Raw genomic sequence first — 16,583 nt, forward strand, 5'->3', positions numbered from 1 at the left:
AGATCCGCCACCCTCCATGGATACAGACGCTCCTGGTCCAATTTTCACCCACTGTTCCTTTAATTGATTGATTTTATACTGTTTAACGTCCCTCTCCAGAATATTTCACTGATATGGAGACGTCACCATTGCCGGTGAAGGTTTGCAAATTTAGGCCTATGCTCGGCACTTACGGCCTTTGAGCAGGGAGGGATCTTTATCGTGCCACACCTGCTGTGTGCGGTTTATACGGTCTCATCCGAAGGACCGCCCCATTTAGTCGTCTTTTATGACAAGCAAGGGGGTACTGAGGACCTATTCTAACTCGGATCCCCACGGGGCAGGCGGTATCAACAAGTTCATGCACTAGCACTATAAAATTTATACAACTTTAGGTACATCAATGAATTTTAAAATAATTTGTAAGCATATTCTTTTCTAGCTGTAGAATAAACTACAAATGAAAAATTTATTTCTTTAATAAATTAGTAATATTTTTGTGAGCAAAGGTATGTCCAGGCGGTGCGACCTCGAAGGTGGCGTTTTTTCAATCTCAATGTTACAGAGAGAAAAAATTGAGATGAACATTTAACAGTCAAAAATCTCGTAATTTAGGTATATGATAGAACACTATTTTTCCATAAAATATGGAATTTTTAACTTTTTCTGTAAGTTCTGTAAATTTTTTCTCGTAAATTTTGTATGGTGTGTCCAAACAAGTAAGAGCTTCACAAATACATCAAAAGAGGGAGAAGTTTCTTCACCCAACATTCTTTAAAGTTTTGCCCCTGAAAAAAATGATATTAACCTAAGAAATGATTAAACTGACTATGGAGAAATACAAATAATGCATCGAGTGTACCAGTTTTCAATGCCAAAATAGATTCAGAGAGAAAAAGCATGCGCAGTTTAAGTGGATTTATAGTTAAGGTATGAAAAGTCAATTACGCCAAAAATGACGTTGATTAAGTGTGGTTATTGAATTTCAAAAAAAAAAATATGCTGACTTAATCATGTGAGAATCTATCTCAGTGTATAAATTCATTTGCAATATTGTACGCATTGAAAGCAATTATTCATGGCATTGTAAAGTCATATAAACAAGACGGTTCTAAGTCTTTACTCAGCTCCAGGGAATCTCATCAAGATAAGTGTATAAGGTTGAAGAAGAGGAAATTGAAAAACAATGACGCAGTTGGACGTCATGAAATTAAACGGCGGGGCTATCATATTATGTCATTTTTATTCTGTCAATAATGATTAAGCAAATAATGAATATATCAAGGTAAAATTTCCCTCATTGCTTTATTTTTTGACGATCTATGTTCCTTGTACATTATCAAAGCACAAACTACATAAGAATAAATTCATCGCCTCAGTCCACAAATTTTTTGATAACGCCTTGTATATAAGTAAAAAAAAAAATAAGATTTTGCTGTGTTGTTAAAAAAAGTTTAAAAAAAAAAATAAGAGAGATAGGCTTAGGGAACAAGAAAATGATTAGACTAGTACTCAGTAACAACTCAAAGTAAATCTACTTTCACCCATTGGCCAATATATGTAGTTGTCATGTTCTAAATTTTATATTTACTCCCACTCGGTAAATTCAAAATTTACAACATGGCATTACTCTCACCGTACAGACTAAACAAAATAATCATATTTCTTCTTTCTCACTTACAGCACTCTTGATCTCTTAAAAACATTAAAAATAATACCTTTATTTTATTAAGAATATCTTTACATTTATTGACTTTAAATGGTTGTTGTAAACGAAATGAATTTTAAACAGAATCCCAGTACTACATTGTACCTGTGAAAGTTGCCCCATCGATTGATAATGTTTACCGATCAGAATATTGGTAAAACATGTAGATTAAAGTGTGGAAAATAAAGAAATTTAAAGTGTCAAAGTGGCACAAGTGCGCTTCCGTAATAAAAAAAAAAACCCACCGAAGACTTGCCACACTGCACACATTACTAAAAATCAGAAAATCAGAATTGTTCCAGTTGTAAGTGCCTTGTTTCAGTTGATTCAGATGGCGTGATTATTTTTTAAAATTATTTTTTTTTTATTATTTTTAGTGGAATTTAAACCGAAATAATTGTTATTGCTGGAAGTAAGAGTTATTGTTCTTCACCCAGTTATTCTTTTTAAAACATTTAAATGATTTAATGTCATGAAAATTCCATAGATCTGCATTCATACCTTTCCTATATGAATAAACATAACATGAACACTACAGCATAGATACATGCATATGCATACGAAACTATGTGAAAAATGAACTTCGTTAAAAATAGACAATATACATGAACAATGCATAAAATTTGTTCTGTTTTACAGTTAATGAAAAGTCTGCAATATATATGTGTAATTATATCATACATACTGTCTTTTTAAGCTTAAAGTTTAAACCTACCTTTGATCTGATGATGAATGAATGAAATAATGAATCGGAAAATACATCAACTTTCGTTTTCGTTTATAAAATTAATCTCGTTTACGACGGGTCAGTTTGGTCAAATGGATTTAAAAACACAATGGCATTCAGATGTAGAAAATTAAATACCATTATATACCTTCTTGATATATATGTACATTAATATTGATATTACTGTTTAAAACGGGATTTTTCGGGGGAGTGGTAACGGGAACCATGCACCGATCCGGGATTTTTCGGGGGAGTGGTAAAAATTCAACACAACAAAGAATTGTATACAGCATGTTTTTTTTTTTTTTTTTTTTTGGCAATTTTACAAAATGTTCTACATGTATTAAGAGAGGACTATCTAAGTTACTGAACTTGTGTCCGATCCTTTTGACTTTATTAACAAAATATCTTCAATTCAACAAAGAATTAAACATTTTTGTTTGAAATGAAATAGATAAAAAAATATATTCTTTATTTAATGTGAATTGTCAATCTTAGAAGTTTCTAATTTAAATGCCTAACTATTTTTAAAAAGTTAATTATTTTCATTCCATTTTAATGAGTTATTATCTAAGACAATATTGAAATAAAAATCACTTAAAGTAAAAATGTAAGCAAAGAAACCTGGACATTGCCTAAAAAAGAAGAAGAGCAATTAAAGTTGCGTCCGATTTATTTGCTATCAGGAGCAGGAGTGGCGCAAGGGACAAAATAAAACTTTGATCAGGCCAAAACTATTATTTTTCTTTGCTAATAAAAATTACCGATAAATTTTCAGAATATAGCTCGTCATCATTTTTAGACAATAAAATTACACAATTTAAAGGTGCGACTGGCCAGGAACAAAGAAAATCAAGCACAAATCAAATATATTCTTTACAAAATATGACATATTACTGTACTTTTTCATTTTTCTTAAAAATTTTTAAACGATTTAAAAACCTTAACGAAATAATTAAATATACTGATTTTTAAAAAAATATTTAATGTAAGAAATAATTAAATAAGTCTTTTTCAAAAATAGATTTGATCATAATAATTTCCTTAGTCTGAGAGCGATCTTCTTCCTTTGAATTTTAAAATTAAAGGTAAGTGTTAAAAAATCTAAATATTGATGTATGAAGGATATGGAGATAACGAACAGTATTCAATCTCAAAGTCCATAAAAAATACAAAATAAGAGCAGAGCAAACTCGAACCCCCGAAACATCAGAGGTGGGATCAGGTGCCATGGAGGAGTGAGCATCCCCTGCCGACGGTCACACCTGCCGTGTGCTCCTTGTCATGATCAGGAAATAACGGAAAAATCCGTCGTCAATTCAGTGTATAAATAATGGACTAACAATTGGTTTGAAAAACGTCAGTCAGCATTTGACTCAATGATAAATTGTGTTTGCTGACAAGGTCATTGTATCGACCATAGAACTTACGAAATGTTGACTTTAAATGAGACTGCTGATATTCTTGTTTCATCAACTTGCTTGTCAATAATTTACCTCGTTTTAGAAATTGTTTATACGTAGAGCATGCTCTTGCGTATCGAATCAACTGAGATATATATATACTACATGTATGCAGGTGATGAAGGTATATTGCTGCTTAAGTAAGGGAAGTTGACGATAGAAAAGTTAAAGTGTATGTTAAAAGTAGTAAAAGTAGTATGACGATTGTCCAGAATATGTTCCTCTGTGTTGCACCCCGTTGTCTGTAATATCACAAAGAAAAAAATTGTTAAAATATTTTAAAATTTAAGAATAATTCCTCGCATTGATTTAAGGAATCACTATTGTTGATGTCCCTGACATACCCTTCTAGACAGTGATTCCTTATATTTCCATTTTTACTTGAAATAACAATCTTAAAATAAATCGGAATATGGTCTAATTTAGTAGATTTGAAATGCACGAGGCATTTCATGTTTTTTTTTCTATTGCCCCGCCCAATGACGTCAAATTTTACAATAAAAATATAGTTCCATAAAACACGAACCAAATTTAATGATTATTTAGTTACTGTAGCCAAATATCAACATTTATAGAATAAAATAAATTATGATCTAAGCAATCTTGTTAACTTTAGTTATATAATTATGTGACCTAGATTTAGGTTGTCGGAACCCTAGGACACTTCGCCGCCGCCATATTGAATGCAATGTTACAGTTGATGACACGGGATTTGGTCAGCATGGTCAGGAATCAGATTTGAGTGGATGTTAAAATAAGAGAGGAAATTGAGTTGCTTAATAAGTCGGATGGTAATGACTTAGGGACGATGTCTGTATCAGATGATGAAGTGCAGATTGATATATGTGGCGATGCCGATTTTTCCACGTGGTTCAGATGGGCTGTTTACCATGTTTACGGAAGTAGAGTTCTCGGTCTCGCGAGTCCTCGATGGAAGTGGATTTGGTGACTTGCTTTTGATCAGGAGATAATTCATTATTCATTTTGTTTGTAAAAATATGTTTCATATATAAATACGAAGTAAACAATTAAACAAAACATATATTTTTTCTTCAGTGTATTTATACGCCAGTCATGTACCATACGTATACATGCAGGTTGACATTTGACCTTTCAGTAGTATTTCAGTAGAAAAATTTACATGCCACAGGAACCACGGAGAAAAAACAAGATTTATTTTGTAGTGTCTATCATAGGGAAAACAATTGGAAATGTAAATATATGTAAATGAACGTAATTATCGTTTTAAAAGATATCATGCTTTTATCGTAGGTAAAGGTCATATGATACGGTTCTTTTCACTATGATTTTATTTATATTAAAAATAAAGACTGGTGTAAAAATGTCAAATAACATTTAGAAAAAAAATGCATGCCTTTGTCGAACTGCAAAATGAAGGCATAAACTTGTCAACTTTAAAAAAGGAAGAAAAAAAAACCTTCTGCTTATCATTCTTGATTTTGTTTTTATATGATCATGACTTGATAGAAATAACACATTAGATCTAGTGTACAGTATTTAATATAGTCGGTTCTCGACATTTTTGTGGAAATAAATGTGATTGTGTTTTCCGATGAATTATCTTGTTCAAAAGTACGGTATACTCTATTTGATCAAATGTTGTTTGGTTGAGTTTATTTAAAATTGATCCAAATCGATCCAATGTGTTGAAGAATATCTTAAAATTAATCATTAGCAACTAGTTTGGTCCTCGTTCTACACGTTGATGAAAATTCTTTATTCTTTCGTTAAGCCTGATCACCCATAGAAACACAAAATGTATATATTTAATTCATGCTTTGAGGGGAATACATGTAATATACCCACCCCCACAGTTTTGTTTAAATTTACTCTCTATATATGCTAATTTATATAGAAAGATTCACTTTATTTTCTAGAAATTTATAGTTCATTTTACAAAAGAAAACAAAAAACAAATCGCCTATTCATCATTGGAATAGAACATTTTTCATGAAAATTGATCGTCAATTCTTTTTGTCGCAGTGAAATTGACACATCCTATTAGACTGAATTTCGACGATGTATAATGAAAAGGAAGCAGATATTTTTCATAAATGTTACCAAAACAATATACCGCACAAAATATTTATAATAATGTTCCTATGTGCATGCATTTCCTGAATCAGAAACTTTCACTCAAACTTGGGTTCATCACATATTAATGACACATAACTGTTTCTAGATTCTAAACGCTCTTCTGATCTTCTTTGTCGTGGATCTGGTCGAATATATGGATCGATGTTGTCTTTCTCTATTATAAACATGTACTGGCAACCCTTGTTTTTTGTATCGTTTATTACAGCATATTCGTTTTCTCTACTTGGCTGCAAAGATGTCGAGTTATTCAGTCTTAGTTCATTCTCTCTATTTTGATGATATTGGACTATGGGTACTGGACTTCTTTTCTTCGTACGATTTGACAATTTTCGTCCAAAATATGTTACCGCTATTAAAAATATTAAAAACATTCCAATACTCAGACAAATAACTGCTGCGACTAGTCCGGGGCTATTAATTTCAGACTGGTTAGTACCAAATGGAAAAGAATTGTTTGTTCTGTCTAAAGTAATCGAGTTATTGAATCCTGAAAAAGAGAGGAAACATTCATTACTTTTTGACAGGTTAGAGACATAATATATGTAAAAAAAAGCCATGGTTACTAAAACAATTTTGCACATACGACATTCAGAAATCCAGTTCCTAATAATTTTAACACGTAAATTGTGTGTAATTATATTTTACCTATTACCTTGATATAAGCATCCCAAAACATAATGGCATGTATTTTTTTCACAGTCACAAAGATCCATGCACTTTTTCCCGAATGTTGGATAGGGACAGGGAAAAATGCAGTCTCTTCCAAAGAAACCAACTTTACAATCACCAAAGACTAGGAGAAAAAGAAAAATAAAATATTTACTAACCTTTTATCGTTGTATTTTTTCCTGGAAATAAATTTCAAACTAAATGTTTCTGAACTACACATCCTTTATTTTCTGACAGCTTGCATTACATAGACTTTTTTCTACCATAATGTCCGGTGCCCCTCCAAGCATTATGCTATTTTTAGAAATATTTCTAAAACGATTTTTTGTGCTTGTGTCAATTTATTTTCTTTTAAGTTAATGAAAATTAATTTTTCTTCTATAACGTTGTTGTATTTAGTATTTATGGTATTTATTCCACATCATTTAACACAATCCATTATATAAATGCATTTTTCTTTTTTTTTTTTTCATCATGAACATATTAGTTAATATAAACTGACAAGAAAATAGATATTCTTATTTGCACTAAGATTTTTTTAAACATTTATGAAATCTATCAGTGTCCAGAAAACAACAACAACAAAAAAGCTGAAAATAATCAAAGTTTCTCGTTAAAACAAAATGGCAATGGGTCACCTTGCTCATCTGGGCACTCTGGCTTAATTAGAAAATGCAGATTTTTTTTTTAAGTATTGAAAAGTTAAAATATAAGATGTGATTGTACGTTGTTTGTTTGAATGTTGTTAAACGTCCCTTTCGAGAAATTTTCACTCATATGGAGAAGCCACCACTTCCTGGTGAAGAGCTGCAAATTCTATCCTGTATTCGGCACTCAGGGCCACTGAGCAGTGAGGGAACTGATCCGGGGTATGATTTGAACAAACATGCAATGATATTATTGGTATTCTTAAGAGCCAGTCCGCGAGAAAACCATGCAAAATTAAAAAAAATCGTCCAAATGGAAGGTTGCAACTTGGGAATTTTAAGTGGCTTAAAATTTTCTACATAAAGGTAGAAGTCAGAATATCCACAAAAAAATGTCGAACCCTGCATCTATTTTTAGTAACAGCTCATTTGCATATTTGTCGAAAATCACACAAAATTTAATGGAAAATGTATACAAATTGATCAAGTCAAAAAGTTACCTTTTGTCATCAGTTTATTTTCAAATTTTGTTTTATTTTCATAGCCATGGTCTAATTAACACAATTAATGAGGAAAAACTTAATTCAAATGAATATTTTATTTTTTACCTATCTATTCATAGATTTTAAATAAATGAGTATGATTTTTTAGCGATTTTTAGATGCTCGTTTCTCTCAAGACCAAGGTTGAAATTAAATTAAATTAATTGTTACTTTAAACATGATATAACCTCTACTCTGTATTAAAATATTGAGCTTGGGAAATAATATCTACATGTTGTAAATTAACTTTGAAATACCATATTTTGCTACAATTTCACATATTTTAAATAACAGTCTTTTACCATATTTTTGGATTATTTCTATGATATTTAAATGAAAAAGAGAAGATTCCTAATCTAATATATTTTTTAGAAGAGGAATAACTGATTTGGATACTTCATTTTACTTTCTTTTGCTTATTTAAGCCCCTTATTACCAATTTGCTGGAGTTAAATTGTTATCTCCCTTTGAACTCTTTTGTATTATTGGGTAAAAAGTGACAGGTATGTCAATATGGAAAGAAGAAAGTCATGTATGATCATTTTTTCTTCACCTAGGGAGTTGTTGTGGAGCATTATTGCACTATGAAAGAGGGAAAACTTATTTTTAAGATATTTGAATGTAAGAAAGAAACAACAACTTAGATTGAATAAACAAAAAAAACAGGCCCACAGGAAGCAATTTCAGTGTGGGGGAGGGGGGACAACCTACATTATCAACTACCAAGAATTCCATAGAAAGTAAAAAAAAAATAAAAGGTCATCAGATGTTTTTTTTTTTATTTGGGGCATATACATGTACATAATGTAGTAGCTATGTTTTCTGTAGGGTTCTGTCCTCGGGGAACCTACATGTATTTCATGGTAATTAACAGTTACAAAATTTTTCCTAACAAGTACAGTATACAATTGAATAGGAAATTAAATCAAGTAATAACATATTTTTAATCAAAATATACATTTGATATTTTGTTTAAGGCACCTGACCCCGTTCAAGTTCAAGATCATTTTATTCACTCAAACCATTTCAGGTATATGGGGACAATGAAGAATATTTACAACATAGAAATTCAGGTCAGAGAACAAGTATTTGATATACATAATCAGAATATGAAATTGAAAAGAAAAACACATATGAAATAAGCGAGGGGAAAAATCATGGAGGAATGACTAACTAAAATTATATATTTTCAATATAAACATACGTAGTTTTCTTTGTGTCTTAGCAACTTGTTTTGTCATCAGTTGAGAAAATATAAGAATACAAACAGGTATTTGATTGCATACTCTCAACAAATTCAAAAATAATTGGTAATTTCAATCTACATGTAAATTGTTTACGTTTCATAAATTTAGTGTGTTTTTAGCTCACCTGAGCCGAAGGCTCAAGTGAGCTTTTCTGATCAAAATTTGTCCGTCGTCTGTCGTTGTCGTTGTCGTCGTTGTCGTCGTAAACTTTTCACATTTTCATCTTCTTCTCAAGAACCACTGGGCCGATTTCAACCAAACTTAACACAAAGTATCCTTGGGTGAAGGGGATTCAAGTTTGTTCAAATGAAGAGCCACGCCCTTTTCCAAGGGGAGATAATCATAAATTTGTTAAAAATTAATGGCATTTTTAAAAAATCTTCTTCTCCAGAACCACTGGGCCAGGAAAGATGAAACTCATGTGGAATCATCCTCAGGTAGTGTAGATTCAAGTTTGTTCAAATCATGACCCCCGGGGAAAGGGTGGGGCCAAAATGGCCTACCCAAGTTTTACATAGGAATATACAAGAAAAATCTTTAAAAATCTTCTTCTCCAGAACCACTGGGCCAGGAAAGATGAAACTCATGTGGAATCATCCTCAGGTAGTGTAGATTCAAGTTTGTTCAAATCATGACCCCCGTGGGCAAGGGTGGGGCCAAAATGGCCGACCCAAGTATTAATAGGAATATATAGGAAAAATTTTTAAAAATCTTCTTCTCCAGAACCACTGGGCCAGGAAAGATGAAACTCATGTGGAATCATCCTCAGGTAGTGTAGATTCAAGTTTGTTCAAATCATGACCCCCGGGGCAAGGGTGGGGCCAAAATGGCCGACCCAAGTTTTACATAGGAATATATAGGAAATATCTTTAAATTTGCTTCTGAAGAACCACTGGGCCAGGAAAGATGAAACTCATGTGGAATCATCCTCAGGTAGTGTAGATTCAAGTTTGTTCAAATCATGACCCCCGTGGCTAGGGTGGGGCCAAAATGGCCGACCCAAGTTTTACATAGGGATATATAGGGAAACCTTTTAAAATCTTCTTTTCAAGTACTTCAAAGTTATAATTAGTGATATTTATATGGAATCATCCTCAGGTAGTGTAGATTCTAGTTTGTTCAAATGATGAACGCCTGGAGGGGGGGGGGGGGGAGTAAATTCAAGCCCGATGTGCTCAGGTGAGCGCTGTGGCCCTTGGGCCTCTTGTTGAGTTAACCAAACACCGTCATTCCTAGGCATATTTTTAATTTTACATTACATACTTTAAACTACTGTGTTACGTAACATTCATATATTGATAAAGTACTATTTCCCATTAAAAATTATCAGCTCAAAAGGAGATGCCACCGATTTAGGTACCCCACCGATATAGGACCCTTCACGATAAATATTGGCAAAATTATTTGGGGGAGGCTACAATCGCCCCCCCCCCCCCCAACCAAAGAAAACATGAGTCGTTACTGCAGCCAAGACTTTGCTAGTTTGCTTTACAAAGTGGTAAAAATTTAAAACCGGCTATAAACATGATAAAAGACTGGATTCATATTTATTCAAATTGAGGGGGGGGGGGGCTATGAAATTTTGTCAAAATTATTTTCAGAACATTATTAATAAAATTGTATAAGGCTTTGTAAATTAATATTTGATACTTTTTTCTGAATAACCATGATGGTATTATTAATACACGTGCCATTGCAGACAGAGATAATTTTTTTTTAAAATGTTATATGTAGCCATTTCCCAAGCGAAAAAAGAAGACAATTATTTGATTCGGGAGGTGGGATACGAGTAAACTCCAGCATCTTTCATTTTCTTAAACTCATTTATGGAGTTTTTTTGTATATTATCCCCTGTCGGTATTTTTATAAGATTGTACATATCAATTTACAATTGGCAGAAAGCAAACAACTAGCTGCAGAGCTGTAGCTCTCCGAAAAAAATATATAATAATAGACCGGAGAGCTACAGTGCCACCCATTGAAAAAACTATATATTTATTGCGCACAAAAAAGTGCGCTGTTTCTCGATTTATTTCTCCGTGTTGATGAGCAAGCAAGTTGATGAAACAAGAAAATCAGCAGTTTCGTTTAAAGTCATCATTTCGAAAGTTCTATGGTCGATACAATGACCTTGTCAGCAAATACAATTTATCACAGCTGGGTCAAATGCTGACTGACTTTTTTCATACGAATTGTTAGTCCATTATTTATACACTGAATTGAGGGCGGATTTTTTCCGTTATTTCCTGATCGTGACAAGGAACACACGGCGGGTGTGACCGGTCGGCAGGGGATGCTCACTCCTCCATGGCACCTGATCCCATCTCTGATGTTTCAGGGGTCCGTATTTGCTCTGCTCTTATTTTGTATGGTTTTATGGACTTGAAAGATTGAATACTGTTCGTTATCTCCATATACTTCTTAAAAACTGTCATCTAAAAATTTTACCAACCGTGTGTTCCTAACATATTCTTTCACCGTTTCCACAAAAAACATTCCTTATAATTGTTTCTAAAAGCCCTCCTGGACCTGGAATTGAGATCATCTAAAATTTCGCCTATTTATACTGCCATTTTGGTTTGCAAGATAATTCGATCCAACGCACTTCGTACAGATGTAAACCACGCCGTTAATTGATAAAGGAGTAAGATCTTTATTGGAATCTAGCTTTTTTGCAATTGAGGTAAGAATTTAGAAGGATTAATCCAGAACCGAGCGCATTTTTTTGTATATATACATTTTCTCAATGAGTGGCACTGTAGCTCTCCGGTCTATCAATATATATTTTTTCGGAGAGCCACAGTTCTGCAGCTAGCAAACAACTTACTGAAGACTCAAATTTTATATGTTCAAATCTCAAAATTTATAAGAATGATACTGAGTCCGTTTGAATTTAAATACTTGTAATTTCCCTTTTATGAATTAAAAAGAAACTAACTTACAAAATGTAAGGAACATATATATTCATATGATTGTTGAAAAATTGCAAGTAAGCCAATACAATTTATTATGTTTTTTTTTCATTTCTAAACAATTGTCAAAATGCTAATCCTCATATTGGGGGTAATTTCTGACAATTTAGTTTTATTTAATTTTTAATTTTAATATTTTTCAATCTTAATTATTATTTCAAAGAAAACTGTTACATGTTTCAACATCTAACAACAATTGTTTATAATTTAAAGTACTATATTTGACTTTGTAACCCATTTGAGTTTGAGCAATTTTTTTCGAAAATTGGTAATTTGTAAATCCCCATATCTCAATTATTTATTATTTCCCAAGCTCAATATTTTGCAAAGATAATGTTTAGAGTTATATTTATACAATAAAATAAAAAAATTAATTTCAAAGATTGGTCTTGGAAGATTGTGGGCATTAAATTTGTAATACTTTTGGCAATTCTTGAAAATTGGCATTATGCCAATTTTCAAGAGTTGTCTGCCCTTTGATATATTGCATATTTGATTATGATAAATGTCAATTTTGAAAATACTTAAAAATACCTTAATGGAAATGCATGTTTAATTTTGAGTAAAATAAATCAAATGTGAATTTTACCATTTTTCTTGAATTTTTAAAGTGCATTTGCACTTAAATGTGCAAAAAGAAGGTGGCGCTGCCTACGGCTGCCATGTTGAATGATGGGAAATTTTTTGGTCATTTTTTAATAACATATTATAAAGTCTAACTACCCACCAAATTTCATTAAGATATGACAACCTTCGATTTGGACAGTTCTGCATGGTTTTCTCGCGGACCGACTCTTAAGATTATTTATTGATTATCCTTTATATTTCCTTGTATGACTATTACCCCCTGTTATAGCTCCTCTATACTTTTTGGGGTCATGTGAATCAAGAACAATGAAGGCTATGCTGTTCTTGAGACTAAGATTTTTAAAGTTTTTTCAATCCTTTTCAAAACTTTGTTCATCCACTGTAGCCCCACTCTACCTCCGGGGGAGTAATTATTAGAAAAAAAACACATAATGTACAGTACACGAAGATGCTTTCATATAAATTTGACCTATCAAGGCCTTGCTGTTCTTGAGAAGAAGAATTATGAAGATGTTCCCTATTTTTTCATATATATTGACATTTGCAAATGTTTTCCTTTATATAACACCACTGAAAGCAAGCGTTTTTATAATTGTATAAATACAGGTATGGGGTCAAGAGGTCAAGGATGTTCGTATAAATAAACGTTCGACGTAATTTCTCAGTGACGTCATAATGGGTCGACGCGCGCTCAGTGGATTACATATATGCCGTTGGGTTTGAAAAATAATGCATTTCACACGTTAAAAGTCACAATCAGGCAAATTTAAAGAATGAAAAGTCACAAATGTAAATATAAGCAATAAGGAATCATTTGTTGAGTCTTATTGGTATGTAAAACGGGTTGGCACATGATCAAAACTTCCATAAAGCCCTTAAAACTTTGATCTCCTTCTGTGCTCCCAGCCTACCCCGGGCGTCATGAATTGAACAAATTTAAATCTTCTATACCTGAGAATACTTCTATACAGACACAATTAACTTTTACCTAAGTTTGCTGTTCTTTGGAAGAAGATATTTAAAGATTTCTCCTGTGTATTTCTATGTAAAATGATTGCCCACTGTGGCTCCACCCTAATCCCAATGATTAGAAAAAATTTGAATGTATGCTAAAAGAAGTCATAAAATTTTCATGAATTAGCTTCCCACGGAATAAGGCGAAGCCCTTCATTTAAACAAACTTGAATCCCCAAGTTTAAAAAAACGGCAATATCGACAACATTGAGAAAAACACACTATGACACATGGGAACTAAGATTATAATTTAATTAGACCTTTATCTTTTATTTTTCATAAAAAAAGTAAAGTCAATTTTTTTTATTCCGATTTTAAACAGATTTGCTTTTTACGTTTTGTTTGCAAAATTAATACACATTCAGCTTAGGGGACGCTTCTTGCATTGTTCGGTCATTTATTCCTCGGACATTAAGAAATTAAGACGTAAAAGTTAAGCGTTTTTTCTCCTTTTTTTTCGGGTTCACATATCAACAATCCAAAATATCAAAAAACTGGATGATAAAGTGGTGAACTAAATCAAATGACCCCAAGGACAAACGCGAAAAGAACAGTCTACCGATGTTTTTTTTTCCTGCAATCGAACTTAATGACATTGATAATAATTTTCTTTCCTTTCAGTAACATATTTGTACCTTCCTCTAATTGAGGTAAACTGGTAATCATCATAGACAAAGTTTTTTAACAAATAAAATAAATATGAAATCATAAAAATTTTTCCTCTTTAAGTTATATTATATAAAATGTATCTCATTATCGTTAAATTTCAATTTATTATAATTGAGTGAGGAAGGAAATCCAAAAATATTTTGTTAAAGTAACACTTGTGTGAAGAAGTATAACAATAATTGACTCCATAGGGACTTTAGTTTCAATTCATTTATATCTTCATACGAAATCATCTTGTTATAAATAAGAAAAGCAATGTTTAATTTTATTGATATTTTGAAAATTTAAATCAATAATCAGAAGTATGAAATATTGTTACACATTTTGCTTTTTTCTAACACCAACTGTTTTATTTTACGCACCAGATCGATCAATGCAACCGTTTCCAGGGTCACAGTATTTTCTGTCACAATCACAATGTTTTTGACAATCAATTCCATATCCAGGAGCTCTGCAGACGCCCGCGCAGTTATTCCCAATGTACCCAACGGGACACCCTAGAGATTTTGTTGAAAAAGAACTTTTAGCTTATTTATTGCATATTTATACATATGTGCGGAACAATTTTTTTTTATCTAGTTAAAGTAGTAAAAGAACATATAACAAGCACAGGGTAAGTAAAATTTTGAGGTCATAGCCTAAAACAAACAGAGGGGAAAAAGTATTATTACTTAATTTAAAATAGAAAGTTAGTTTTATCGCATTTTTAAATGAGGAAGTCTGACTAAATGAAACCGTTAAAGCCTTGTAGACAAGGCGTGGCTCATCATTTTATTTGATCTGGTGATCTCCCGAGCTTTACTATAATTAGTCTAATTATTATTATTATAATTAGCCTTATCGCGTTACTATAATTCGCATAGACATTAACATCTATTAAAAAGATTTTATTCTTCATGACAAATAATAAAAAATATTTTTTTTTTGTGGTTTACTTTTACAATCTTTTAGATTTTCATCCCAAATGTATCCATCACAGCATGGTCCTCCATTTGCCCTAAAAGTATTGTAAATTTTGCTTTCATAAGATGATAAACATACGTAATATATAAAAAAGGTATCAAAGGTATCAATTTTAAATACATTTAGCTGAGCTTAATCAACTTTTTATATAAATCAAGTGTTTAAAATACCTGTAGCAGGTGGAAGAGACATATTTTGTTCCAATTATTAAAACAACTATATATATACATGTAGTTGAAGTTGTCGAAAACATGAAACTGAAGACAGAATCGACATTAAATTCCCACCAAGAGCTCAAAAATTATATTTCACGGTGATATACACTTCATTTGTCTGTTAAATTTTTGTTGTTTTTTTTTTTATCCTTTTTCTTGACTAATTTCCGTGAGTATCATTTAACGATATTGTGAGAAGTTATCTAATTGTTTGTTTCCTTATCGAGGGGAAACGACAGTAAGTAGTTTAGAGAGATATCGGAAGTTAAAGATTAAACCATATGATAGAATTTGGTATTGCCTAAAAATTTTCTTTTTAGAAATTGTTTCCTATGGATAAAATAGCTACATTTGTAATCCTGTATCTATGCACTATTTTTCAAAAAAGTTCCATTTTCAACGCAATATTTCAAATTTCCAATGTCGAATTTAAGTACATTTAAATCTTTGAAACAAATCAATGTATCTAACGTGTTTTAGGTTGTTTCTGTTTAAAAAAAATTTGGTTATATGAGGGTTGTTCATAAAATTAGCGGACAACAGTTTTCATTTTGCAGAGCAAAAAAAACAAATAAACCAAGACAACATCTAGCAATTGGCACCCCTTGCTATGGCCGACGTTTCAATTTTTCAAGATAACAATAGCAAATCTCATAGGGCCAGAATCGTTACAGATTATCTTCCAAAGGAGAACATCAACACATTACAATGACTCGCAAACAGTCCGGACCTTTTCTACATCGTGTCTTGGACATGCCTGGATATATAGCGGCTACACCAAGGTCAACAACATGCTTCCCGAAACTTGCTGCAGCATTGCAAACAGGAATGAAATAACCTCACCTTAAATGACATGGGAAGTCTGTTTAAAACTATTTCACGATGATTGCGAGCTTGTCTGGCCGATCGAGGGGGGGGGGGTTACCAGCAACGCAATCTGTTTCACATTAGTGGTAAATATGCTGTAAGATCATGTGTTGACGTCGATCCTATGGTGGAGAATTCGTCCTTTTTCTTTTACGTTAAACAGAGTTTTGGGGAAAACAACAAATGTTGTGATAC

At 32.2% G+C, this 16,583-nt stretch overlaps 1 protein-coding gene across 1 annotated transcript; it reads right to left on the minus strand.

The window, feature by feature from the left end:
• Window positions 1–5,733: 5,733 nt before the first annotated feature.
• Window positions 5,734–15,710, minus strand: LOC134276589 (multiple epidermal growth factor-like domains protein 10). The gene is made up of 5 exons (XM_062758825.1): window positions 15,477–15,710; window positions 15,279–15,340; window positions 14,706–14,840; window positions 6,648–6,788; window positions 5,734–6,482 (listed from the first exon to the last, which is right to left on the minus strand). Exons 1-5 carry the CDS (start codon window positions 15,557–15,559, stop codon window positions 6,031–6,033), a joined length of 873 nt encoding a protein of 290 aa, XP_062614809.1. The 5' UTR covers window positions 15,560–15,710; the 3' UTR covers window positions 5,734–6,030.
• Window positions 15,711–16,583: the final 873 nt, after the last annotated feature.

The sequence above is a fragment of the Saccostrea cucullata genome, unplaced genomic scaffold (assembly GCF_032062105.1).
Source record: "Saccostrea cucullata isolate Sc308-1 unplaced genomic scaffold, CSIRO_AGI_Scuc_v1 ctg3707, whole genome shotgun sequence".
Taxonomy (NCBI): domain Eukaryota; kingdom Metazoa; phylum Mollusca; class Bivalvia; order Ostreida; family Ostreidae; genus Saccostrea; species Saccostrea cuccullata.